Source organism: Amia ocellicauda, chromosome 17 (genome assembly GCF_036373705.1).
Source record: "Amia ocellicauda isolate fAmiCal2 chromosome 17, fAmiCal2.hap1, whole genome shotgun sequence".
Lineage (NCBI taxonomy): Eukaryota > Metazoa > Chordata > Actinopteri > Amiiformes > Amiidae > Amia > Amia ocellicauda.
This window is the reverse complement of record NC_089866.1, coordinates 22,088,457-22,114,119: the sequence shown is the minus strand read 5'-3', so window position 1 is coordinate 22,114,119 and position 25,663 is coordinate 22,088,457. Positions and strand designations below refer to the sequence as shown.

General features: G+C 38.8%; 2 protein-coding genes across 3 annotated transcripts in view; one reads left to right on the top strand and one right to left on the bottom strand.

Annotated features, from left to right (window-relative positions):
- Positions 1–4,500: 4,500 nt before the first annotated feature.
- On the top strand, positions 4,501–15,339 carry piwil1 (piwi-like RNA-mediated gene silencing 1). Its single transcript, XM_066689010.1, has 21 exons — positions 4,501–4,591; positions 6,813–6,888; positions 7,579–7,684; positions 8,087–8,218; positions 8,848–9,062; positions 9,521–9,642; positions 10,053–10,133; positions 10,372–10,569; positions 10,670–10,778; positions 10,895–11,021; positions 11,221–11,338; positions 11,486–11,600; positions 11,715–11,902; positions 12,002–12,074; positions 12,345–12,545; positions 12,633–12,736; positions 12,987–13,057; positions 13,550–13,703; positions 13,957–14,082; positions 14,300–14,447; positions 14,704–15,339. The coding sequence occupies exons 2-21, from the start codon at positions 6,820–6,822 to the stop codon at positions 14,818–14,820; spliced, it is 2,574 nt and encodes an 857-aa protein (XP_066545107.1). The 5' UTR covers positions 4,501–4,591; positions 6,813–6,819; the 3' UTR covers positions 14,821–15,339.
- A 63-nt stretch (positions 15,340–15,402) lies between these two features.
- Positions 15,403–25,663, bottom strand: part of rimbp2b (RIMS binding protein 2b) — a 143,877-nt gene continuing 133,616 nt past the window's right edge. For both annotated transcript variants that reach the window (XM_066689233.1, XM_066689234.1), the window contains 6 exons: positions 25,045–25,110; positions 24,064–24,167; positions 22,559–22,609; positions 21,965–22,036; positions 20,656–20,790; positions 15,403–17,630 (listed from right to left, as the gene is read on the bottom strand). In XM_066689233.1, the coding sequence (XP_066545330.1) occupies positions 17,439–17,630; positions 20,656–20,790; positions 21,965–22,036; positions 22,559–22,609; positions 24,064–24,167; positions 25,045–25,110 (620 nt within the window). In that variant the 3' untranslated portion in view covers positions 15,403–17,438. The remainder of the gene's footprint in view (positions 17,631–20,655; positions 20,791–21,964; positions 22,037–22,558; positions 22,610–24,063; positions 24,168–25,044; positions 25,111–25,663) is intronic.

Here is a 25,663-nt window from a genome sequence, read left to right as displayed (position 1 = left end):
GCTGGAGTCTGTGATTAATAGATGGGATGATAGTCTCAGCTCAATTAAAACATCTCTGAAGACTAAGACTCCCTTTCTTTATGTATACATACAAAATAACAATAACATTAGGCAACACTGTTGTCCTTCTGACATCAAAAATACACTTTTATATTTCACATTTACATATTACTTTTGATGGCTGTGTTATTTTTCAGGAAAGGAAATAGAGACCAATATAATTCCTAACACGTGTCCTTTGGGTCCAAATCAGTAATCAGTCTTAGATCCCAGACATAAAAGAGCACTGTATGTCTTCTTGAGATTTCCATCAAAGGTGCCAGGTGATTTCTTAAGGGTAGGGAGGAAAAATAAATGGTGTCTTATAATCTAGGTCCCTTAATAGATACAGCAAGAAGAAACCTGCAACTTTGAGGCAGAATCCTCAACATCTGAATCATTAATGTTTAATCAAAGTGTGAATACCAACATACAGAAAGGAGAGGAGGGGAACTTTCTGGCTTCATCAATTGTAATTTAAAGCAAATCTGTTTGTGATGTCCCAAGACAACATAAGGGCTTCTGGAAGGTTACAAATGAAAATGTATTACTTCCGAAAAAGGCTGTCACATTATTTGAAGCATCAAAAAAACATCAATCCTAATTTTCAGGTCTAGAGGCCAGGTTTTTGCACCAGAAAAGTATAGTATAAAAACATCAGTACATACTGGGTGAGAATTTAATCTCATGAAACTGTGTGAAGTGAATTAGTCATACATCCTACATTGTCCATTGCAAAAGATCAAAACAATTAGAATTTTATGGAGATATCCATCACAAATGTTACACTGGATTACATGTATCAGATTTAACTGGAATTCACTTGCTAGTTTTTACATCCCCATCTCTGTCACATTTAAAATTATGTAATAATCCCCTGCTATTTAAAGAGAAAAGAGTAAAGAAAATCCACTTATAATTTGCAAACAGCTTTATTTGTGCACCTCTAATCTAATCTAATCTAAGATAAAATGTTTATGGAGGCCACTGATCTTATTTATATCAAAACACATTCTGATCATTAAATAAGCCAAGGCTGCACAGTAGGGGAACTGTTATCTGTAAAATTCAAGCAATCAGTTATCTTTAGGGCTTTAAGGTGTATATTAGGTACACATGATTAATTATCTTCCTCTGATGTAGGCTCCAGCAAAAGTATGTAACACACCTTACAGTGAATTATAGTAGGCAGTCATCTAAGTTAACAAAATCTCTCTTTTCCTGTTGACTTCAGTACATTTGAAAATCCATTTCTGGTAATTTTCAGAAAACACACCACTTCCATGACTCTTTTGATGATAATTTACATACAATGCAATTCACAATCCCAGCATTTGCTTGGCTGCAGTAGGGCAACAAAATCATAGTTTAGAATCATGATCTGCCAAAACCCAGAACAAGTAAAAAATTAACACACATCCAAAGAAAATGTAACCTGTTTCTGTACATTTTTAAATCCATGTTTTATTAGTTGCATGAAGCTACACATCTATTCCATCTCTCCATCTGCTACCTGTGGAATGTTTTACAAGCTGAAACCCGCAATTGCTTTTGGCTAACTTTCTACCAAACAATACGTGGCTTTGAGGATGTTTCAGATAAGAGATACAGATGCCTGAAGTGCCAGTATTTAGCAGACTTAAGTTCAAAGAGCACCTCAGTTGGAAGGCACCGCCTAAGATAAAAATCATGGATTATAATGTAATTGCAGGAAGTTTGCACTAAACACATTAAAGATTTTATATAATACACAGTATTACTGAGATGCATGGGGTGCAGTAAGACACTACAAGATGCTACAGTGAATATATAGTTAAATACTTATATTCATAGGGATAGTTTTAGGGGAGCGTCCCCCACAATGTTGAGAGAACGTTGAATTGCCCCCCCAATAATGTATACCCGGCTACACTGGCATCCCCCCCAATATTGACAGTGTCATGTGTCCCCCACCCAACCCCCATTTCATAAACAAAACCTACGGCCCCGCTTATATTTTTGTCAACATTGGTTACATTTTATACACTTTATTTTTTCTAAACAGAAAATGCTGCACTTCCCTTTATAAAATACATTTTTTTTCTGCAAACCAAATAGAAGAATTCAATGTAGTTACTTACAGCCCAATAACATTATCAAGAATTCTGAACGAGTGCAATGAGCACTGTAATAGCTCATTAAAATTAAATGTAAGAATTACACTTAAATAGTCATATGGGGACCAGGAGTCATTTAAAATATGAATCATAAAAAATAAATTTGTCATTCGGGAGCAGAATGTATGTTATACAGAATGTAGCAGTTTTTTTTTTTATAAAACGTTTTTTTTTCTTATCATGTACTAGTACAGTACAAAAAAAATTATACAAAACCCTGCTGAAAGCATGATAAAGTTCCTTTCTAACCACTATTACCAGGCCTATATGTTTCAAGGGTTTGTCCTGACTATGTTTGTAAATCATTTTATAATTTATATTAAAACAAAAACTACTATGTAAAAAACAAAAATCAGTAGTAAAAATCTACAAGCACTATACCCACATGAAAGAAAGTTATTAAAAACATCTTAAAGATTAATAGCAACAACAGCGTTTTTTTTCATCCCAACACGCATGTGAGTGTGATCTGAGCAGTGCTGCTTACAAACATGTGTGTATGTATTTTGACTCGTGATATTTAAATAGCTTGTTCCTCATGCACCACCTGGTGGTCAAATATACAGTTACACTTAGTAAATAATGAAAGTGTGGTCTATAACAGTGGTTTCCCAACCCTGGTCCTGGAGGAGACCCTACCCTGCTGGTTTTTGTTTCAATAGAGCTCTCAATTACTTAATTGAACCTTAATAGACTAAATACATTTCCTAAATTAGAACCTTTTCAATATTTTAAAACAGTAGGGGTTTAAAGTTACGTATAAAATTGTATAAAGAACTTTTAAAGAACCGACTATTTTCTTACACAATTTAAAAAGTCAAATCTAAGCAGATTGTTACTTCAATTAAGGGTTCAATTAAGTAATTGAGAGCTCGGTTGGAACAAAAACCAGCAGGGTAGGTGGTACTCCAGGACCAGGTTTGGGAACCCCTGCTCTAAAAAAATGATCGGCCGTTCAATATTATTATTATTATTATTATTATTAAGATAAAAAAAATGTATTATGTACCAAAGTGGATATATCATATGCACAAACATATAAAGCATACACCAAAGTTGATATAACAGAGCAGAAAATATTAACCATGTAACAAAGTTTATGTAACACACTGCACACACACACAAAAAAGTATGTACCACAAAACATGTCACACTGCAAATATACATAGCACAATAAATACATATCACGTTGCAATATATAATACCCCTAGAAACGACACGATGCAGTTCATCTTTCATCAAGTATCACACCTGCGACCTCCATCGGGGATTAGGGTTCACCTAAGCAGGTTTATTCAATACTATTTGATATCTTTATCAAAGTGCATACAAATGTTTCTCAACATGACCCTAGCTTACCTAGACGAATAAAGACAACATAATAATAATTGTTGTTGTTAAAGTATTAGTACAATGTCGTCTTTAATAAAGACAAAATAAAAAGCTCTTAAGAACTAAAAAGTACAGGCGCGATCTGACTTACAACCTCGATTTACGACATTCCCTACTTACGACAAAGCCCATAAACCCCATTCTGTTTCACTGTCGACTTACACAGATGCTGTCGTTACTTCAGACGAGTGGCAAAGTAGAGCATCATCTCCAGCACATCTCATCCCGCACTGAGTTATTTCCACGTTTTTCTGCTCCAAAAATGCCCCCCTGTGCAGGCCTAGCATCTCTGCCTTATGCGTAAACATCGGCAATTGCTGATGTATACGTTATGCATAAGGTAGAGATGACTGGGTGAGATTACCTTTATTTTATTACATTGTATTTTATCGATTTAATATTCATAATTCTATATTACCCTGCGTTTATACATTGTGTACTGTTCAATACATGCTTTAAAATATAGTCTAACTTATGGTTACAACTATTACATTTATCTGGACTTACGACAGTAATTACGAGCTACGTGCAAAACCGACTTACGACAGGCCATAGGAACGGAACTCTGTCGTAAGTCGGAACGTGCATGTACAACACGTTTCCCGCCCAAACATGTATAATAACGTAGCGTAACGTAACGTAACGTGAAAAGTAGTCAGGGTAGTTCAGTCTCCTCGCCAATGAAAAGTATGCTTCCACAATAAAGTAGGTCGCGCTCAGTATCTCAAATATTTTTCATAATATTTTGGTATTTCATATGATAATATAAATATTATGCATATATATATATATATATATATAATATTAACAATCAACGGGTGTTGTACCTTTTCCTTTTTTGTATGGAAATGACTGTTTATTGGATGTTTCGCGCAGGGATACACACAATACAACTCGGAAAGCCTAACAATTGAATGAACTTCAAATTATTCGTGCGTGATTATCTGGAGCGTGAGGAGGTGGGGCATGTACAGTGAAGAATAATTTAACGACATTTATTTTGTGTAAGTATTGGTATGAATTCGACATAAAATATAGCTTGTGGTGATAAAGTACTTCTCTTGTTGCATGTACTTTACAGACTTTGTAAAATGATGTCATGCAAATCGTGCTTTACTATAGGATCGTTTTTGAAAATAAGTAAATCTGTCATGCTTGGAACACGCGACTTCTATAAAGCAGTACTTACTCTTTCTTATACATATCACATATAATTACAGCACGCATGTACTCAGGGTGTTGCAAACGTGTTTCGTCGCTATGAGTGTAAGGCTGAGCAATACTTCTATTGGCATAATGTGGAACTACACAAGGCCTAACGCGTGGGGGACGCAGGTTTTGATGGACGTGGTTTCAGTGTAAAGCATGCAGTGAAATGGGCAGTTCGTTCAAACAGGAAAACGGAAAACAAGAATCTGAAGAACACAACCTACTGTATCTGAATTTCTTACAAGTAATTGCAGTTGTTTGTGTGTGTGTGTGTGTAGGCATATATATATATATATATATATATATATATATATATATATATATATATATATATATATATTTACATATGAGAGAGAACGTCGATTCTGATAACATTATCTAGAAATAAATATTTTGCAAATGCAGTTCAGTGAAAATGGTAGGGCTGTAAGGCCGTGTGTCCACCAAATGGTTTTCCGCAGCTGAAAGCGCCGGCTGCGAGGCTTCAGAGCTCTGCAGGCGCAGCGCTGTTTCAGGCTGTGATACGGAATATCCGCGGAAGTCCTGTGTCGAAGTGCCTGAAGTCGCAGAAAGTGTGTTAGCGACACAAACCGACTGTGCAACGCGGTCGGTGTGGTATTTGTATTTGTCCCGCCCCTGCTCCACTGTGATTGGACGGATGGGAAGAAAGTGACGAGCGCTGCGTTTTACCCAAAGTTGAACATTTTTCAACTCTCGGCGAGCAGAAAAAAACGCTCATGAACGCGTCACGCTGCCGGTAGTTTAAAAACGCGGCGCTGCCATTGCAAACACTTGAAAAAAGACGCCGACCTCAGGAAAAACCGCTTTGGTGGACACACGGGCTTACATTGGTCGCGTTCGCCTAGCGAAGATTTCCGCTGCTGCGCTTTCTAGGCCTGCTGCGTGACGTCACTAACACGCAACCTGCAGAGAACTGCGCGGAATCGCCGCAGTTGTGACGAGTTGCTGCGGGAGCGTAGATATAGAATCACTAGACTGCTGTGTCTATATAAGCTCTATGAGCCATATTGTCTAGGCACGGAGGTACTGGGCAACAGACAGAAGGGGAGGTCCAAATTAGGTGTTTCTTTTATTTATAACAGTAAACTATTATAATTACAAATATTACATGAAAACATTTGTTTACAAACACATTATTATTATTTTTTATTGGCAGACGCCCTTATCGAGGCCGACTTACAAAATAAGCGGAATACAAAGTGCAAGAATACAGTTCAGTACAAGTCAAACATTACAAATTCAAATTTACATAATAAAAAGCAATTCAAAGCATTTACACAAGTAAATACAATAATGAGGTCTTACATCCTGGAAAGTAAAAGCTAAGTGCGGTCAAGGTGTTAGGTCACAGTAAAGGGCTACAGGAAAGGGAGCAAGGGGAAATCAATAATACCAGTATAAGTGACACAAGAAGCATGATAAAATGTTGTAAAATGCTATCTTATGGGAGAGTAAGGGACTAATATTACAAGTACAGTCTGAAAAGATGTTTTAAGTAAGTGCCAGAAGGAGGTCAAGGACCCTGCTGTTTTGACTTCGGTGGGAAGGTCGTTCCACCATTTAGGTGCCAGGGATGAGAAGGAGCGGCTCTGGAGGAAGGGGAGTGGAGAAGTTAGTCTTCTGGCACCGGAAGACCGCTGTGGTCTGGAGGGGATGTATGGGGAGATGTTTGTTAAATAAACAAGCTGTCATTGAAATTACTATATTATCTGATTAAGTGTAGGCATAGACTGCTAAATTGTTAGATATATGAATGTGTAAGACTTGAATTTGGTAGAAGTAGTGTAAGAAATTACTTGAGTGACTATCAGTGATAATGTGGAGGAAGGTGCTGCTGGGAACTCAATATCTTACCAACTCTAGGTACATTTCTGGATGTGTACTATCGGTGGGCAGATTACATGATAAAACATGGCAATAACTGATCATAAAGCGCACACATCAAGGTAGCTTCCTCTGAAACTTCAACACTTTATTCTCTTCTTTCTTTTTTAGCATCAAGATGACTGGAAGAGCAAGAGCCCGTTCGAGGGGAAGAGCTCGTGGACAGGAAGCTAGTGTTCCAGGACCGGTCAGCCAGATTCAATGCATAACAACTCCTAATCCGGAAACAATCTATAGAAAAACAGCACGTCGAAGCTGATGAGCACAAGTAGCAAGTTATATTGTATCTCAAATGGAGTGTTCTAACATTTGTATGCATTTGTGCAGTTTTTCCCATAATACAAATTCCACCTTTATAAGGAATAAATTAGACAAAAGCTTTCCAGAGAGGGTGAAAGGGGATTCGATTACAATTTTACAGATTTAAAGCCTCTGCAGACATCTGACGGTTTTATTGTAGAAGCTTTAATTTAGTTCTGCAAATAAGTACTTGGCAATAGCTTGATTTAGTAAGTAAATAGTTACACAAATTAAACGTACATCTCAATACATTACTTACCTGTTTTAGCTTTGAAGGTTTTTATGTCGTTGTAGTTCAGAGTTATTACATTTCTTAGCAGCTGCCCTTATCCAGGATGACTTACAATTGTTACAATACATCACATTAATTTACATAGTTACCCATTCATACAGCTGAGTTACTACTGGAGCAATCTAGGTGCAGTACCTTGCTCAAGGGTACAACCGCAGTGTCCCCCACCTGGGATTGAACCCACAAACCTCTGCTCCAGAGCCCTGACCAGTACTTAACACTGTTGCCAAAAATGAATTGCTTTTGAAAGTTGACTGGGCAGAAATTAGATTAATTATTTTCTAGGCTCCAGTGTCTTCAGCGGAGGCCAGGCCAGTCCCGCCAGCTGCAGAAGGGGAGCTGGTGGGCCGTGGAAGACAGAAAGGCGTACCTGGGGCAGTCAGATCTGAAAGTAAAGTATCCAATGAATAGAGGATAGAGCTGATAAACAGCAACTGGGAAGGATTGCTTTTCAAATTGTAATGTTAGAATTCATAGAGACTTTCATGTGCAACTAAAGTTGATTCTCTACTTTGCATTCCTAAGGGATTTCTGTTGGTTCGCAGGTGGCAGGCAAAGGGAGACGGGTGTAATGCCATTGTATTAACCTTAATTCAAGTTTTTGCATATAAGTGGGGTCCAATATTTACTGCTTGTTAACTCTCATAGTGTTGCTGAATGTTTATTCCATATGCAAAACTTGTCATTTGCGGAGTAATTTGATAACCAGATAGCTGATTCTACATGATAAATTAACGTTTGCACTTAAATCACAGGTGTTATAGATAATCTTTCTTTTGTTGTGTCCCTAAAGGTGCAATTCTTCAGATTTCTGCTGGCTTTCATCAAGTGAAGATTGGAGAGCGAGGGGGACGTCGTCGAGACTTCCATGATGTGGGGATCAATACCAGGGGAGCCATGGAACACGTGAAGGAGTCAAAAACAGGTCCGTCATCGATGACTTGGTTTTAATGCTGGTAGCAGTACAATGTTCAAAACATCCCCCATTTGATTCTTTTAAAAGCGCTCCCAGCGCACCGCCATCTTTCCCCATGTTCTCTAAGAGACAGGTTGTTTTCATTACAAATAAAAATCGGTTTGTTTTAAAAGCTTTTTGAATGGTTAATTCTCACAACAAACATCTCTGCTATGGGTTAAAACCATTTGTTGCTATGTAGAATTGTCCAATAAAAACCCTTGTAAGGCTAAAGTGGGGGCAGAAGTTTGGGCTGAAATTCAGCCCTGTAGTCCTCTAGCTTCGGCCCTGTAGTCTTCTAGGGGTTAATGAACAAATGTACTTTAGGATGCTGGTATTCTGGTCTAAATAGGAAACCCAGAGAATGCTCTGAAGTGCCATGGTATTAACAGGTAGAACACATGCCTGACTGTGGAGCACTTACTTGGATAAATAGGGAGTTTTTAGGGGCTTCCTAATAAGTACATAAGCCAAGGACATCATTTGGGAAATAAACTAATGCAAGCTTAAGATTTTGGTGAAAGTTTTTAGAAATTAAGGCATGCATGTTTTTTCTTTATAAATGATGGGATTGAAATGAACGCCATAATTCTTCCCAGGTGTGTCGGGTTCTGCGATTGAGCTGAGAGCCAATTATTTCCGAATCCTGTCCCGGCCCCAGTGGGTTTTGTATCAGTACCATGTGGACTACAACCCGCCAATGGAGTCACGCCGCCTGCGGTCTGCCCTCTTGTACATGCATGACGAGACTCTGGGCTCCACTCGCTCCTTCGATGGAGCCATATTGTTCCTGCCACATAGACTGCCAAACGTGGTAAGACTTGAGCTTCTCTTCCCCATTTCACACCTAGAGTAATGAGGATCTGACCAGTGTGATTTCATATTGCTCTTCTCGCCAGAGCAGTGTTTCATGCTGCTAAAACTTTAAATATGGAATAATCTGATAAGGATAGGTAGTAAAAAAGCAGGAAACGCAAGAAAACCACTCAATTCAAAGGCAATAAACAGTAATGATTCACAGTAACATAAAAACAAGCAATAAAGCACTAAAACATTTTAGACCATAGAAGAAGATAATGTCCCTTAGTTTTAAACGCTGCTAATCTGTAAGGGAAACGGCAACAGTTTTAATCTAGTGTGTTAAGTGCCCATTTTTAATAGGTCTGTCAGTTTAGAACACTGTCCTGAACTGCTTTGGCCATCAAATAGAAACAAGTTCGCAGAAGACGGCCACAAATATTTTGAAATATTGCACGAATCCTTGATTTTCAGGAGACAGTCTTGTTCAGTGAGACACGGCAAGGAAATAAAATCAAGATTACAATAACCCTGACAAATGAACTGCCTCCCACCTCCCCAGTGTGCCTTCAGTTCTACAATATTATTTTCAGAAGGTAAGTAAACGCCTGTCTTTTGGGACAAATCAATTTGCTTTGATGCATTTAAAAAAAAATGTACTGAAATCTTTGTTTTTTCTGACCTGTGCCAGTCCTATAGTTCAGCTCAGCTTTTACCCAATTTTCTGTTTATAGCAGGGAATTGTTTGTACCTATTTGGTGTCTGTATCAGTGTGTGTTTCTGCCCATGAGTGTCTGGGAGTGAGATGTCCTTTTTCATGAGGATGTTTGTCAGATTTGCAGTCTCCCTATGGCCAGCGTCTGGGATTTGTTCTCTCTGAACAGCATCTGAGAGGTCACATTAGAGAAACACTGGAGATGCAGGGTCACTGATCGTGTCAAATTACTTTGCAGATTGAACCCGTCGTGAATCACAGTAAGGTTTAATCACTGTTGTTTTTGTTAAGGATTCTGAGGATGTTGAACATGCAGCAGATTGGACGCCATTACTACAACCCAAATGATCCCCTGAATATCCCCCAGCACAGGTCTGTATGAGTAACATCACAATGACTGGAAAAGCTGGAATTCCCAAATATGAGCTTTTGGACTCGGTGTCTGTGTCTTTGTTCCAGGTAAACTGTGTAATTGAAATATTTTCGATTGCAGATTTAAATTGATCAGATCAATATGGGAAGATGAATATGGCAACTTCATCACTGTGACTAAAATGATTGTTTGAAATATGAGCCCATGTTTAAATTGCTAATCCATTTCTGATTGCAGGCTGATGATTTGGCCTGGGTTCACCACCTCAATTCTGCAGTACGAACGGAGCATCATGCTTTGCACTGACGTGAGCCACAAGGTGCTGCGCAGCGAGACGGTGCTGAGCTTCATGTCTCAGCTGAGGCAGCAGGCTGGAGACCAGCGCTTTCCTGAGGCTTGCACCAAAGAGCTGGTGGGCCTGATTGTCCTCACTAGGTACGAGCAGTCGCACACTGCGCAGGGTTGTTGTTTTCTCTTGTGTGCTTCCAGAGTGTTTTCATTAAAAAATATGTTTATACATTTTCTATTTTCCCAGGTACAACAACAAAACATACAGGATCGATGACATTGCTTGGGATCAGACTCCGAACAACACTTTCACAAGACGGGATTCAGAAATTTCCTTCAAGGACTACTACAAGACTGTAAGGGCCCCACACTTACCTTTTAAATATATTTTTTTAGAAGTATAGACAATGTAGTTTTATCTGCTGTTACAGAGTAACGAACTATAACATCTGATTCTTTTGTTTCTTGAAAGCAATATAATTTGGAAATCACTGATGGTAACCAACCACTTCTGGTCAGTCGCATCAAGAGAATGGGTCCTTCCGGCGCCCCTCCCCCTGGCCCCGCCATGCTGGTGCCCGAGTTCTGTTATCTCACAGGTAACGATGTGCAGGTTGGGATCGGGAGCCTTTTTATTCACACATTGAACTTCCTCCTGTTGGAATGACGTGAGCTCTAATAATTTGTGACGCTATTGAAATACCACTGACGTGTTTACCTTCCTTCATCTGTATGTACATCTGGGAGATTAAAACCTTCAGCCTTGCAGTCACGGCTTCTTTCTATGCCGATGGACAGGTCTGACGGACAAGATGCGCAGCGACTTCCACATCATGAAAGACCTGTCGACGCACACGAGACTCACCCCAGAGCAGAGGGAGCAGCGCCTGAGCCGCTTCATCACCAACATCCACAGGCATGCGATTATTTCAAGTGTGGATTTGGTGTCTCCTTTTGTAGTTTTCTGCTGTTTTTGTTGATCATAAACTATGAAACTGTTCTCCATTAGTGAGAGAGGCAAGACCATGGTACTTAATGTATCTTTATAATTTTCTCATCCTAGCAATACCAACACACAGGCAGAACTGAACAGCTGGGGCCTCAACTTTGACAACAAGCTCCTGACAATTCAGTCCAGAGTCCTTCCTGCAGAAAGGATCTCCCAGGGACCGAGGACTGTGAGTGACCTACCCAGACGCTGTGCGTCTTACATTGTCTATCATCATGACTAATCTGAATTAGTGTTGATCCTTTGTCAGCATTAGGTAAGGGTCTTGTTTTTGTCTTGCCAGTATGACTACAACCCGTGGGTGGCAGATTGGTCAAAGGAGATGAGGGGAGCTCCGCTGATCAGCAGCAGACCACTGGATGAATGGATAATGCTGTACACCCGTCGCAATGCTGACAGTGCTCAAGCACTGTTGCAGAATCTGCACCGGGTGTCCCAGCCGCTAGGAATCCGCATGCAGAGAGCGGCCATGTACGTGGGTCTTTGCGTGGGGCAGGGAGGGCTAAAGAACATAATCGGTGTAAGGGTGTAAAGAAATGTAATCGACGCTCTCTTGACAATCTGACACAGGATCGAAGTTGAGGATCGACAGGAATCCCTGCTGAGGGCCTTGCAGCAAAATGTCGGTCCGAATACTCAGATGGTGAGCATTCACTGGCTCAGGCATGGCCAAACTGCAGCACACGCCTGCGACAAAGAGTTCTCCCATACTAGATTAAAAGTGATAATTTAGCAACATTCATTGTGTATGAAAGTAAAACTGCTGCCACGTCACAAGAGCAAGCTTTAGGACCCACTGGAGATGAATTAAAACTTGCCATTTACTCTGTGCTTTTAGGCATTAATACCATCTCCAATTTTGTTAATGGAAATTTCAGATGAGATGAGCTCTGAAACTCCTTTTCATCACCAGGTGGTCTGCATTCTTCCGACCAACCGCAAGGACAAGTATGACTGTGTGAAGAAGTTCCTGTGTGTGGACTGCCCCACGCCCAGCCAGTGTGTGGTGGCGCGCACCTTGAGCAAACCACAGGCGCTCATGACCATCGCCACCAAAATTGCCCTGCAGATGAATTGTAAAATGGGGGGTGAGCTCTGGGCTGTGGACATACCAGTGAGTGTTTTTGATCATTGGTGATCAGGTATGTGTGCGTGTTTATTCCTGACTGCTCATGATTATAATTGGTGCCATCTGTCGCAGCTAAAGCAGCTCATGATTGTGGGGATCGATTGTTATCACGACACCTCTGCCGGGAAGAGATCCATCGGAGGGCTGGTGGCGAGTCTCAATGGCAAAATGACCAGGCAGGTTCTCCTTCTGCACTCTCGGGATCTTTTTAATACCGCTGTTCAACTGTTTGATACAGCGTGACAGTGGGTTCAGATCTGAGCCTTATGTTAACACACAGGCAAAAAGACATAAACATAAAATTAAACACAAATGATAACGTTTTTAAAATCATAATACTATATTACTTGACTGATGAAACTTCTGGAAAACCTATACTTTTAAAGTTGAGCACATTTGTAACCATTTTGAACTTGTCCTTTTCAGGTGGTTTTCCAAGTGTGTGCTGCAGAGTCGAGGACAAGAGATCATCGATGGGTTGAAATTATCCTTGCAAGGCACGTACAGTTCAAAGTTTAAAAGTAAAAGCTAGTGGGATCCAGACTCTGAAAGCTGCATTATAAACCAGTTTCCCATTGAAGTAGTTATTGCTATACTTACACTTAATATATGAAGTATATCAGTTTGCCAACTGTGGCATATAGATTTGTGTATACTGGGTTGTGTGCACGATCGTATGACGCCTAAATCTTGTGTGTGCTTCCACGAATCATCTGGACATCAGGGTCTGTGGTGTCAAATAGAGTAGCTGTTTCCATGTACAGTGGAGGCTTCCAAAAGTTCCATACCCAGAGATTGTACATAATCTGCAGGTTTTCATTTCAGAGGCCATGTGGAATATTTAGGGTTAGGTAATATTTCTAATTGAAATCCCTGTATATCTGCAGTCAATACTTTTTTTAGTATTTGTCGTGAGAAAAGACATTTCAAGTAGTAAAAGAGAAATGTATTGAAATCAATCATATTTATGCTGGTGATTATTTGTGTAGCTGCTCTGAAGGCGTGGATGAAGTACAATGACGCCTTGCCGACCCGTATCATCGTGTACCGAGACGGCGTCGGTGACGGGCAGCTGCAGAGTGTGGTCAGCTATGAGGTGCCACAGATCCTGGACTGCATCAAAGCACTGGGACAGGATTACAAGTGAGATGTGTTAAACGATGCCTGTCCTGGGGGTCTGCTGCTTCTGGTCAGCCGTTTCAAACGGTTTTATAGTTGGAGTGTTTTGATAGGAGAGATCTTCAACACACTACCTGTTCAGTGACTTGGTTAGTGCTTTGTTTGGCAGGTCTTCCATCACAGCTAGTTGACTCTTGTCACCAGTGTGATCAGAGCACCTTGACTCTTATTATCCCCCAAGTGGCATTGCTGTGTGTAACGCGTTTCTGTGTTGCAGCCCCAAACTCACCGTCGTCGTTGTGAAGAAGCGCATCAGTTCGAGGTTTTTTGCCCGAGTTAGTGGAAAGCTGTCCAATCCACCCCCTGGAACGGTCATCGACACGGAGGTCACTCGACCTGAATGGTAATTTGTTCAAAATCCATTGTGTGATTTCCACACAGTTCTCCTATAGAAGGGCGTCCTAATGACTAAGAAAAGCTGTAATGGATTCAGATGAATTGCAGTGGAATCTGTGTACACACCACTCTCTCTTCTGTCCTGTTGAAAGGTTTTATAAACTGAAAATAGATCTCGCCCTGTTTGTTTGAGATCTCTGCTGAAATCCCTGCATTGTGTACAGGTATGACTTCTTCATTGTGAGCCAAGCTGTGCGACTCGGCAGCGTCTCCCCAACGCACTACAACGTGGTGTACGACAGCAGCGGCTTAAAACCAGACTACATGCAACGCCTCACATACAAGCTGTGTCACATGTACTACAACTGGCAGGTAACTTGCTTTCTTCTTTCAGTTTCCCATTAATCTCGTGTGTTTTAGTTGATGGCAGCATAATTTAGTTCTAACTCTTTTCCCGGGCTTGACTTCTCAGTCCAGGAACAGAGCCAGAAGTTAGTTTATATTTTTTTATTTTGAAGTACAATGAAGAAGTGCTGTTAAATGTTTCTTTAACTCTTTAATTCAGATGAGTATTTTCTGCAGATCTGTTAAATCAAGGCTTGCAGTGACTCTTGCTTCTCTATTTCAGGGAATAATCCGAGTGCCGGCCCCCTGCCAGTACGCTCACAAACTGGCCTTCCTGGTGGGTCAGAGCATTCACAAGGAGCCCCACACCAACCTGGACGACTTCCTCTATTACCTGTAACTGACAGAAGGTGTACAGCTCAAATGCCCGAGGATAGGAAGTCCAGACAAATTGGCACTAAAATTGGATACATTTCAGATTAAACGTGGTTGAAGCCAAGCATGTTTAACATCTGAACGTTGCTTATTTTTCAGTTCAGTGAGGATTTTCGTATGAAAATCAGTTAACATTTTGTTATTTGATGATGGTTTATTATTATTATTATTATTATTAATTAGTACTCTGCAGGAAAACCGAGAGAAACACCTGCATTTTTCAGTTGATTTGAATTGGCTTTTGAAAGGTTTATATAGCAGTTAAAAAAAAAAAAAAAAAACCTTTGAAGCACTTACTCTTCACAATCAATAACATTGCCAGTTATCTGATGTGAAATGTTTTTTTGAATGTGTGCACTTATACTGTTCAGGTATGTTCTGAATTTAAAACCTGTTGATTGTTCTGCAACATGGAAGTAAAAAACAAAACCATTACCTTTGCTTCATAATTTGGAAGGGTTGGCAATAAAAGGTCATCATTAAATCACAGTGGTCAGTGTTTGCACTGGATTTCAGAGGCTTTCTCAGTCTCATGAAGCACACACCATTTCTACAAAATATCAAATTTATTTTGATAAAAAATATTTTACACATGTACACATGCACACTCGCACAGTTGATAACCACAAATATAGGCCAATGATTTTCTTAGATTCATAAAGCTAGCACACAGTTGCAGACAGTTATGTTTCTTGAAGACACCATGGGGATAGCTTGCACTGTTTGATTATAAACTTTAATTTACAAAAAAAGGCAGTCTGAAAATCAAGTATAAACATTAAAAACAATTTACAAATGGACAAAGTACAAAAAGAGCAACAGTCACTCAAACAATATGTATATAAGCAATGCCAGAGCACTGAATTATGGTTACATGACTTGCAGTAATTTACATCTATTTATGAGTTAAAATGCTGTTGTGTGTTTTGGCTAACTTATGCAAGTTCTTTTGAGTTTACATTCCTTCTCTTTTGGCTGTTTTAGATTAAACTCTCTTTAAAGGTTTGAAGTATTTAATTTGAAAGAAAATTAAAGCTAATTTAGTTGTGTGGAACAAAGGTAGCAAATAAAGAGAATTGGTAGGAACTCAGAACTTCCAGTTGGCTTCTAGTAAAGAGTTTTGGTTTTTTTAATCATGGACTCCTGTCCTTAGTTTCAAGACGGACTAAGCCTGAAGATTTCCATTTGCAAAGCCATTACAATGTTTGAAGTGCGCTGTTATTCAGTAAACTACCTTCAGTTCCTGTTTGGCTAAAATGGCAGTAAACTAGTGTAGCGGGGAACCGTTTCCAGCTCCCCCTTCCCCTTCTTCCTAACATGGAGCTTTGATCAAAGTTAAGACTTCGAGGTTTAATGGTGACCCTTGAGACAGGGCTCCGCTTTGTGATGCTGAATTTGTCGTTTTCTGTTTTAAATACTCCGTGTCGGGGGGGAACGCTGCAGATGTGCAACACTGATTTTCAATGTTCAGGTAACCCTAAAGGATGGATGGAAATGTAGTTCGCAGCACATCACTTGATCACATAACTTGTAACTACATTTTTTTTTTTCATTTTCTAGTGAGGGAATGAAGGAACATGAATGCACACAGTACATACAAACTATTCTTGCTCCATTTACTGGACAAAATACAAACCATTGTGCATTTATAAGGCAAATACATCGAGGCTGGTTTCAACTAGGCATTTCATGACCATTTAATACTGATGAACTAGTCTTTTTTAAAACACTACATTTTAAACTTTGCTGAAGCCACGTGCCATCTAAAAACTTATATTCAATGAATCAGTGGCCTAGAGGTTTTGTGATGTTTAAAGGCGGAGTCGATACACACTGATTTCGGTTCTTGGCAAAAATGGAGGTACGTGTCCTTACATATCCGAGAAATTGAATGACCCACTTCAAGGCATAATAGGATTTCAAACATTTGACATAATGCTGTAACATGAGCTGTATAGAAACGAGTCAGGAGGAGGCTCCTGTGCGAAAGCCTTTCCTGGAACAAAATAGTACACCAAGTACCTCTATCAGCTGTACCGTTTTATCACACTCGTCTGGAACTGATTTTAAACATCCCCCCCTTTTAAGTATTGTAGAGCACAACTTAAAAGAATGAGAACAGGGACCATTTAGTCTGATTCCCAAGCTGATTGGTTTTCATAGAGGTAAGAAATACTGTTGTGTTATACTTGACTGATCTACATTCCAAACAGAAAATGTTTCTTATTACTCCAAATTCCTCCTTTGCTTTCTTGTTCTAGCAAATAATTTGTGAGCCGCCCTGAAAAACACACTCATCTGTAGAAATTGCATAAAGATTTTGACATCTGGTCCTGTTGTCGTCTGATAAATCCCTGGATTTAAAACAAACAACCCCAAACAAAATAGCTTGCAACTAGAAAGGTGTTGTACAGCACTTGACTAGTTGACAGTAGTCATGAAAATCCTAGTTTTGACACCTAGTTTCATGTTTTTTTTTATTACAAGAATGGAAGAATTTGAATTTTTCCATGATACTTATCTATCTATATATTTATATGTTTTTCTGTGTATGTGTGTGTATGCATATAGAAAAAATATATATTATTTTACGGCTCCGAGTCTTTTCAACAGTTTCTTCCCTTTGGAGAGCAGTCCCTTTTTCTTTTTGGAGGACAAGTCTCTGCCCCTGATGGGGCTGCCTGGGCCCATGGCAGCTGGTCCAGAAGCAGGCTGGTGTTGGCGCACAGTGGGGGAAGGGGCTCGTCTAGAGGAACCAGTGTTTTCGGAGGGAACCTAGTGGGAGATTCGTAAGGTACAGTTCAGGGAGGGAAAACTTAGTACAGATCCAGCTCTCTGTTCCCATCCTGTTCTACTTTGACCACTTCCTCCCTCCTGTCTGAAGAGGTTCTGTTTAGGCTTTAACCCTTGTTCCCAATGGAAGCCCAGGTGATATGTCAGTACATAGCATTTGGTTTCTACCCCGATACAGAACCCCACCTCCATCCAGAACCAGAACTGAATGACCCTTGGTTTAAATGGTACATTTCAAAATCAATCACAAACCCACGTGCTACTGCCCTTTCACAATCAATCAAGGCCTGCAGGATCTCAGGGCTGTACAGAGATCTGGAGGTTTTTGCTACTTAAAGTAACATCTACCTCAACATTTCTGCCCTGGAGAATATTCATCTGTGTATTCAGCTGATGCGCCACCAATACATACAGAGCCACCCTTCAATGAACATATTTGAAGTCCTATAATAAGTCTTGCTGAGCACAGAAATAATAGCTAAGAGAAGGTTCATAGTATCTCGATTCGATTTAATGGTTTACATGCTTCAGGGCAGAAATATTGTTTGCTGATGAGAAGTTTGAATTCTAGAACGTGAAATACTGAGGTGTAATTAACACCGAATATTTTTTTCATGTGTTAGAAAACTGCTAAGCTGTTCAACCAAGAGTTCAGTTCAGTACTACACATTTGTGTGAAATCATTGTTGCTAAATCAAAATGAAAAAATATTTTGGTTTCAGTGTCTTCAATTTGTCTTTTCGGAGACTACCAAGCCGTAGTAAACTCGTGGGACCACGGTTAGAGAACCACAGATAAGCTTGTCAGTTCGGATACAAATATCAATTTACTTTGACATTTTGAGGCACACGGACGTTCACACAACGTTGTGTAGAATTCAGTTAGTCTCTAGACGTATGGAAGCATATCTTGGAAAAACATTACAGTAAAACATATCTAATCTCTAAATATTCCTTTATTGTAATCATGAGCTAAAAGGCTCCTTTCTCATTTCCACTTCAGAAGTAGTGCTATCCAGAAATAAAGCATTAACATGAGATGGTAGTTGCTAATTTCAAACGGTTCACTATGTCCAGCGCAGTAATTTAAACATCTACCATATGAAGAGAGGAGATAAGTATGTAATTTACCAGTTTGGATGAAATTTATCACTTTTCACCAAGGTAACTTCATCAAGGTTGTTGGAACCAATTCAACCTGCTTTGAAAAAGTTTCATTTACAAATCTGACTGCAAGCACTGTAATATTAGTAGAGTCAATAAATAAAACAGTAAAAATGTCTTCATTTCTCATGTTAATATAATGATGAATTTTGAAAAATTTGGCCATGATGCAATTTTCTATGAGACAAAATAATTGTTAGTAGCTTTTGCCATTGCTCGACATTCCTTAGGCGACTGAGAAAAAGTGCACCCCACGCACTACTTAATCGGCACATTTTCAGTTTCAGTGGCTTTCAGCAACTGTGCTAAAGTGGGTTTTAGGCTCAGATTATTTGAATTGATCGCATCTCTGTTCTACAACCTTTGGCTTGATTCATTCTTGTAGCACTGGAGGCAGCGGGGGAAGAGATAAGCAGGTGCATGTTTTATAAGATGGAATTGTCTGTTTTATTAAGTAAGGCAGGGTGCACTACTTCATAGGAAGGGAAGATTTTAAGAGAATGTTAGACAGTATAAGAAACTGCAAAAGATAACGTGCAAATGGCCTTTTAGCTTACCATGATTAACAGCAGGGATACTTATCATGAAAGACAAACATTTTAATGTACAACACCCAGAGAAACAACTGAAGATACCATACTTCTTGTCTAATGCATTTGTTGGGTGGTGGTTCTCAAGTCAACACAGTATTCTAGCCTTCAGAGAGAGTCTGTTGTGTGTGTGTGTGTGTTCAAAACTTTAATTTAGCTTACATACTTTCTGAAAACCTAGGTTCATTTCTCCTCCACGCAACTTGTGCAGACACATCCAGTATGAAACCCATTGGAAGTAATCTGAATCTGGAAGCGAGACATACACGTAGAGGGGCTGTGTCACAAGCACCTCCTCTATTCCAGGGATGATGTGGGGGGGTACTGAATTTGAATGGCACACAGTCTTCACAGGACGTTGTAAGTACTTGCAGTGTTATGCATACCAGCTGCTACGCGCACCCATGCCATCTGCATTAGACCTGGAAAGGGTAATGTCGTGGTATCTTCAGTTGCCCACTTACGTGACGGCTACAGTGCCATTAAGGTGTGAAATGAACACTCTTCTTCTGTTGCCAAGCAGGTGAAAAAAGAAATAAAAAAATGCAGTGATGGCATTTTAATTAATCCACACTATGAATATGAAAAAAAAGATCTTAAGATGAACCCTTTTGATAACAATAAAATGTTACTGTTAAATTAATTTCAATTTTCCTTCCAGTTCACATGCACTATTTACATTTTAGTTTTTTTTTATTGTAACTTTTGGACTCTTGAATGTGTTACTAGGTGAAGTATGTGTAGATTATAAAATCTACAGGAGACATTAAACCTCCTTAAATCTAATTCAATAAGGAAGATTCAAGTTTTAATCAAAACCGCTATCCAAGACTTCAGCCCTGCTGTTTACTTTCTTTTAGTTCTTGATTATTTTAGAAGGATGAAACGGGAACCTAATAGGGCCATATTCATAAAACTATTTTGCATTACAATGTTTAAACCTGAGTTTCCTGATAAAACAAAACAATAATGTTATATAGTGTCAGAAAGCCTTCACGAGTTCTTTAGGTAGTATATTTCTTTTTGAACAAAAAAATTTAAAAAGTCAAGATGACTGAAAAAGTGTCATGAATACGGCCCGAATTTAGAGAACAGAAGGTATATTTTTACCTTCCCATTTCATAGCATTTAATTATCAGTGTGCTGCCATTAGATAATCAGTGTTTATTTTTAATTGGTGTACTGTCATGGTTTGGGCTGTCACAAAAAAGGTACATGAATGGAAGAAGGATAATGTTGTGAAAGAAGCTGTACCCTTTTGGTCTTTGTCCGCACTGGGGTGTCCTGTGCATATCGAGATGGTGTGTCAGTTAGATAGACTTCTACATCGTCAGGCACTTCTTCAAGAAAGTTTGAAGGAACAAGACCTTTATGTCCATTTATTTCTCCCTGTCAGAATGATAAACGAAAGTCTTCAATATCCAACACTTTGCAAGTAAGGTTGTGTCCTTATTGCTTAATTATGAACACAGTAAAGACTGAAAGTAAAGACCTTATGACCTCATATGTGTTGTTTTGTTTTTGTACAATTCACATTTATTTTGAGGCTGACTTTACAGTACAACTTTACAGTTCAACACAGTTTGTTGACAGTAAAGGTGACCATAATTGAGCAGTCTCAAAAACTATTTTTTATTTCAGGCAATCCTGACAGTTCTTGCAAGGGTCAATACAGTAAAACTATCTAGAAACTACGACTCGAAAATAAAAAATAAAGTTATGTTAGCTGAGTAAAATCTTGATGTGGTTCACCTTTTGTGTTTTTATTATAATTTATTTCTTGGCAGACGCCCTTGTCCACACCAATTTATAGAATCTCAGACCAATACAAAAGTGCAATAATACAGTATTAAATTGCAGATCAAAACATAATACAATTACAGGTTCAAACTTACAGAAGTGCACAGTTAATATTGATGGACACAAGTATTTGAATATTTGAAGGAACACTATTCGAATATTTCTGAGTAGTCGAATTGTGAGATAATTTTTTATTGTACTTTACCACCTGAAAAACCTTTGTCTAAATTAAATATAAAAATGCATGAAGAAGTGAACATTTTAATTATATTGGTAAACCCTCATTACTGGTAACTACAGGTAATAGGGTAATGCTAGTATATACAGTTTTCTGGATGTCGTAAACAAAAGGCCCTGAGTGTGCATGTGTCAGAGTTGTGTGCACACATTTCCAGCTACCTGTCAAACCAACGCGAATTTGACAAATTACAGGCAGATGTTTCTTAAATTTACCAACGGCAGTAATAAATCATTACTTAGTGATTAATACAGCCACTACCTGAGCCATTGACAATGATGTCAGCACAAGGTATTTGTTTTAAAGGAATCGCATACAAAATAAAAGTTGATGGTGCACATGATATAGATTAATTATTTAGCGACACGTACTGTAATTAAGCTTATGTGGAGATTATTCAAGAAAACAATGTTACACTGAATTTTCCATGAAAAACGGTTTGAGTAAGCAAGTCCTACATGCAATATTTTAATAGCTAACAATTTTTAAAGCCATAATGATGCTTTAAGCACAAGAAATACTTACATAATAAAATCCATCTTCATCGATTTCTCCAAAAACCGTAATGATGTCGCCTGCACAGAATGTTAGCTCAGCCTGTTACAGAAACAAAACATCTCAAGAAAATGTTTCATCAGGTACCTTCATGCTATCCCAGTTAAAAATAATAATACATAATAAGGGTCTGTTTATGATGCTTCAGTCCTATAACTTTGATTATTTAAAGATATGTTTTATAAGAAATTGACAGTAATTAGTCATTATATCATGAATAGGATTTTCATTTTGTGAAAGTACTTGTTCCACTCCCAAATAAGTTTGATGCTTTTTATACTTCAATGAAAGGTTGTCCTGGAATTCCCTTTTGCAGGAAATCTGTCCTCAATACCAGCTTTAGGACCTTTCAATCTGCATCATAAAAAAACTAAACCAAATCCAAAGAGAAACAGACACAGCCAAGCATAAAGCCGAGGCAGTCAAGCTACTGACTGTGCACACTCTTAATCACACGAAAAGAGAATCAGGAAATGAATCCATTCGTCTCACACAGAAGTCCCTGTAGATGACCTTTCTCTGCTCACGACAGAAAACAAAACATTTTGATCTCGTGTAACTCACCTCCAGTTTCAGTCTCTCTCCCCCACATTCTCTCTCTCTCTCTGTCTGAGTCTGCGGCAGCGCCAGTGTGAAATTGAAAGTAAGTGAAACCGTAGTGTAAGGGGTATAGAAAGAAAACTGCAGCCTTTGCATATATACTGTATATATTTATATATTCTCCTCTTTGATGTTCCCGTTTTGGCATTACGTTTATCATAATGAAGATCTATGGATACTGCATACTATATGAGACAGTGACACCTTTCTCTGTGTAATGCATTTGTCACTAACGAGAATGAACAATAAAAGAAAGTCATTTTTGTATTTTGACCTCCACAGATATGAAGTCATATTTTCGAACACTATGGAATGCCTTAGCAAGATGGTTCATTTCACTGCTGAGGAACTGAAGTTGCCAGCCAAATACTGAAGCAGTGGAGATTCAGCAATTCAAACTGGACATTTCAGATACTATCACAGAGTTCTAGGAGCCTCAAAGTGCACAACACGCTGGTGTTTCCACTTCAGCCAGGTCTACTGAAATAAACACTTCCATAAGTTATGCAGTGTTCTGGACAATACTGCAATATGATGGGTGATTATACATATATTACAATGAGAAAACTTAAAATAGGCCTAGAACCTTAAGTGCAGCAGAATAAACACACCAATATAACATTGAAGTATAAAAGCAATAAGACTTTCCACATTGGGCATTACCAGACACTGAAGACTGGGTTTAATTCCGCCCCCCTGGCCCTTAGTGCCTAATAATGCCCTCTGTGTCCTGTGTTATTGCTTTAAATAACAAGGGAGAAGGAAGGCCCGAAAGTATAGTTAGGAAACTGAAACATAATTCTTCAAACATTCTTATTTCACGCACCATAACCTGCAAAACTAGGGTCAAATGTTTTCCAAATGAGACCAGAGATACTAACAACCATAATCCCACACAAAATTCCGTATAAAAAAAAAAGAAACCGCATCAACTTAAAATGGATTAAAGCTAAATTCTGTTTCATTCGGCCTTTATTTCAGATGGCTGTCAAATTAAATCGTCATTAAGTCCAAAGAATGTCAACTGTCTGAAGGTTAATCCAAATTTAAAGAGACCAATCATTTCTGTCTTATTTTACAACTTGTTCTGGAAGTATGTGTTTAACTTTGTCATTACTAAATCAGTTTTTTTCAAGTCTCCCCTTTATTTATACAGCTCCCAACACACTGCTTCCACTGCAAACACTATATAACTGTAATCAATTAACCATACTAGTGTTTGGAATCAGTATATCATGCCGTTGGGTATCGCTCAGCCAAGTAATGAGTCACAAATAATAGAGGGCTTGGAAGTGGGTTAGTGCAGACTAAGGAGTTATTTCTTACTTAATTATATCAGTTGTGAATGTCATTTTTGTTTGAGTTTTAAGAGACTGAGCGGAGTGTATTATTGTCCTCTCAGCCTTGCCTCTATTTCAGAAGTCTGGTGAGATGTTTAAATGGAGAGAAAGAGAAGAGTGGATCAGTACCTCAACATCAACATTGGGGGAGCTCTCGCGGGGGTCATAGTCATAGAGAGCGACCATCCTCCTGGTGGACACAGAGTGCTGCCTCCCGCTGCGTCTGTTTCTCTCTGTGCCGGCATCAACAGAGAGCGGGGCAGTTAGGGCACTGAAGTGAGACCAAGTGCCTCAGCTGATGAAATATAAACTGCTTCCTGTGGTAGAACACATCTTTCCCTGTTCAGTGTCCATTCTGCCTTACCATTACCACCAGCACGATGGTTTTCCACTAAAACCCCTATACTAATGTAGATCCGTCTCGCTCATTTTCCAAAATGAAGCCCTACTAGACTGATATTGTATGTGAATGTACATACTTTTTTTTTTTTACCAAACTGTATATTCTACAGAGGAAGATCACCTCTGACTGTAATGCCTAATACTCCTCTCTTGAAACAATATAGTTAATACACTGAATATAAGATCAGAGCCCAGGCTGACTTTCAGCAAATAAAGGAACTGTACAAATGTGACAACATCTTTTGACGCCTAAATGGGTGTATTTATGAAATATTAATAAAAGCTCTAATGGATGAGTTTAACTGACATCAATTTAAATGACAAACCTTAAAAATCAAGCATTGATGTTCTGCCGGTTTAGTACCACAATGCTACATTTTTAAACATTCCTCCATTTTGTGAAGTTTTGAAATTAAGGCCAAACCTAACCTCAGCAGTAACTCTCAAGGGGAAAAGCAAAGCGTTTAGCTGGTGTGTAACACTGTATGAGAATTGACACACCAGTCCTTCACTCATGAAATCAAGACATGCATGTTCATTAGTATGCATCCGTACAAAATAAATAGATAGATATATACTTGATCACGTTTTCACAGCCCAAAGCATTTAAGCTTTAGAGAAAGAGAAGAAACAAGCCAAGAAAGGAAGAAATAAAATGAAAGAAAAAGAAAAAAAGTGAAGGAAAGTTAGTTTGGAAGAAGCACAGACCTCGTTTGGATTTTCGGGACCTGCGGTTAACTGAACGCGCGTTGTCTTTGAAACGTTCGCAGTTCACTTCACAGGAAAGGAATGCAAACAAACAGAAGAAGAAAAAGAGTGAAGAAGCCTAAGGATGAGCCTAATCAATTGCTGAAGACTGATCAGACATCATGACGCTCAAGAATGTATTTAGAAGCCCAACTCAGTGGAGAGGTAATAGAAGAATAATGAAAAGAGAAACTGACCTGTATTGTTAATATATTCTACATAAGAATGTTGTCTATAGCATTCATTGTAGATACTCAATATAGGTGTGAATGTTTACTTTCAAAATAAAACTGAAACTGAAACCTACTTTTATAGTTTTCATATTATTTTTCTATTTGTATCTTTATTCAGATACACTGATACACTTGTGATAGATATAAAGGGTAAGGTTTATAGGTTAGATTACTAGATAGGTCAGTCATGTTTAAAGTTTTATAATGAGAATAGATATTGTCATAATTTTGTAACAAATTGCATGTGGACTAGCAAAACGTTTCGTATTCATGAGGATCTTTTTAAATAAATAAAATGTATACAAACTTGAAATACATGATGTCTACTGGGAAAGGCTTTCAGATCC

What these genes read in the sequence shown, in the direction of transcription:
- piwil1 (XM_066689010.1), top strand. Translation starts at nt 6,820, where the DNA reads ATGACTGGAAGAGCAAGAGCCCGTTCGAGGGGAAGAGCTCGTGGACAG. An exon ending in CGTGAAGGAGTCAAAAACAG is followed by an intron (nt 8,219 to 8,847) that starts GTCCGTCATCGA and finishes AATTCTTCCCAG; the next exon opens with GTGTGTCGGGTTCTGCGATT. An exon ending in GCACTGGGACAGGATTACAA is followed by an intron (nt 13,704 to 13,956) that starts GTGAGATGTGTT and finishes TCTGTGTTGCAG; the next exon opens with CCCCAAACTCACCGTCGTCG.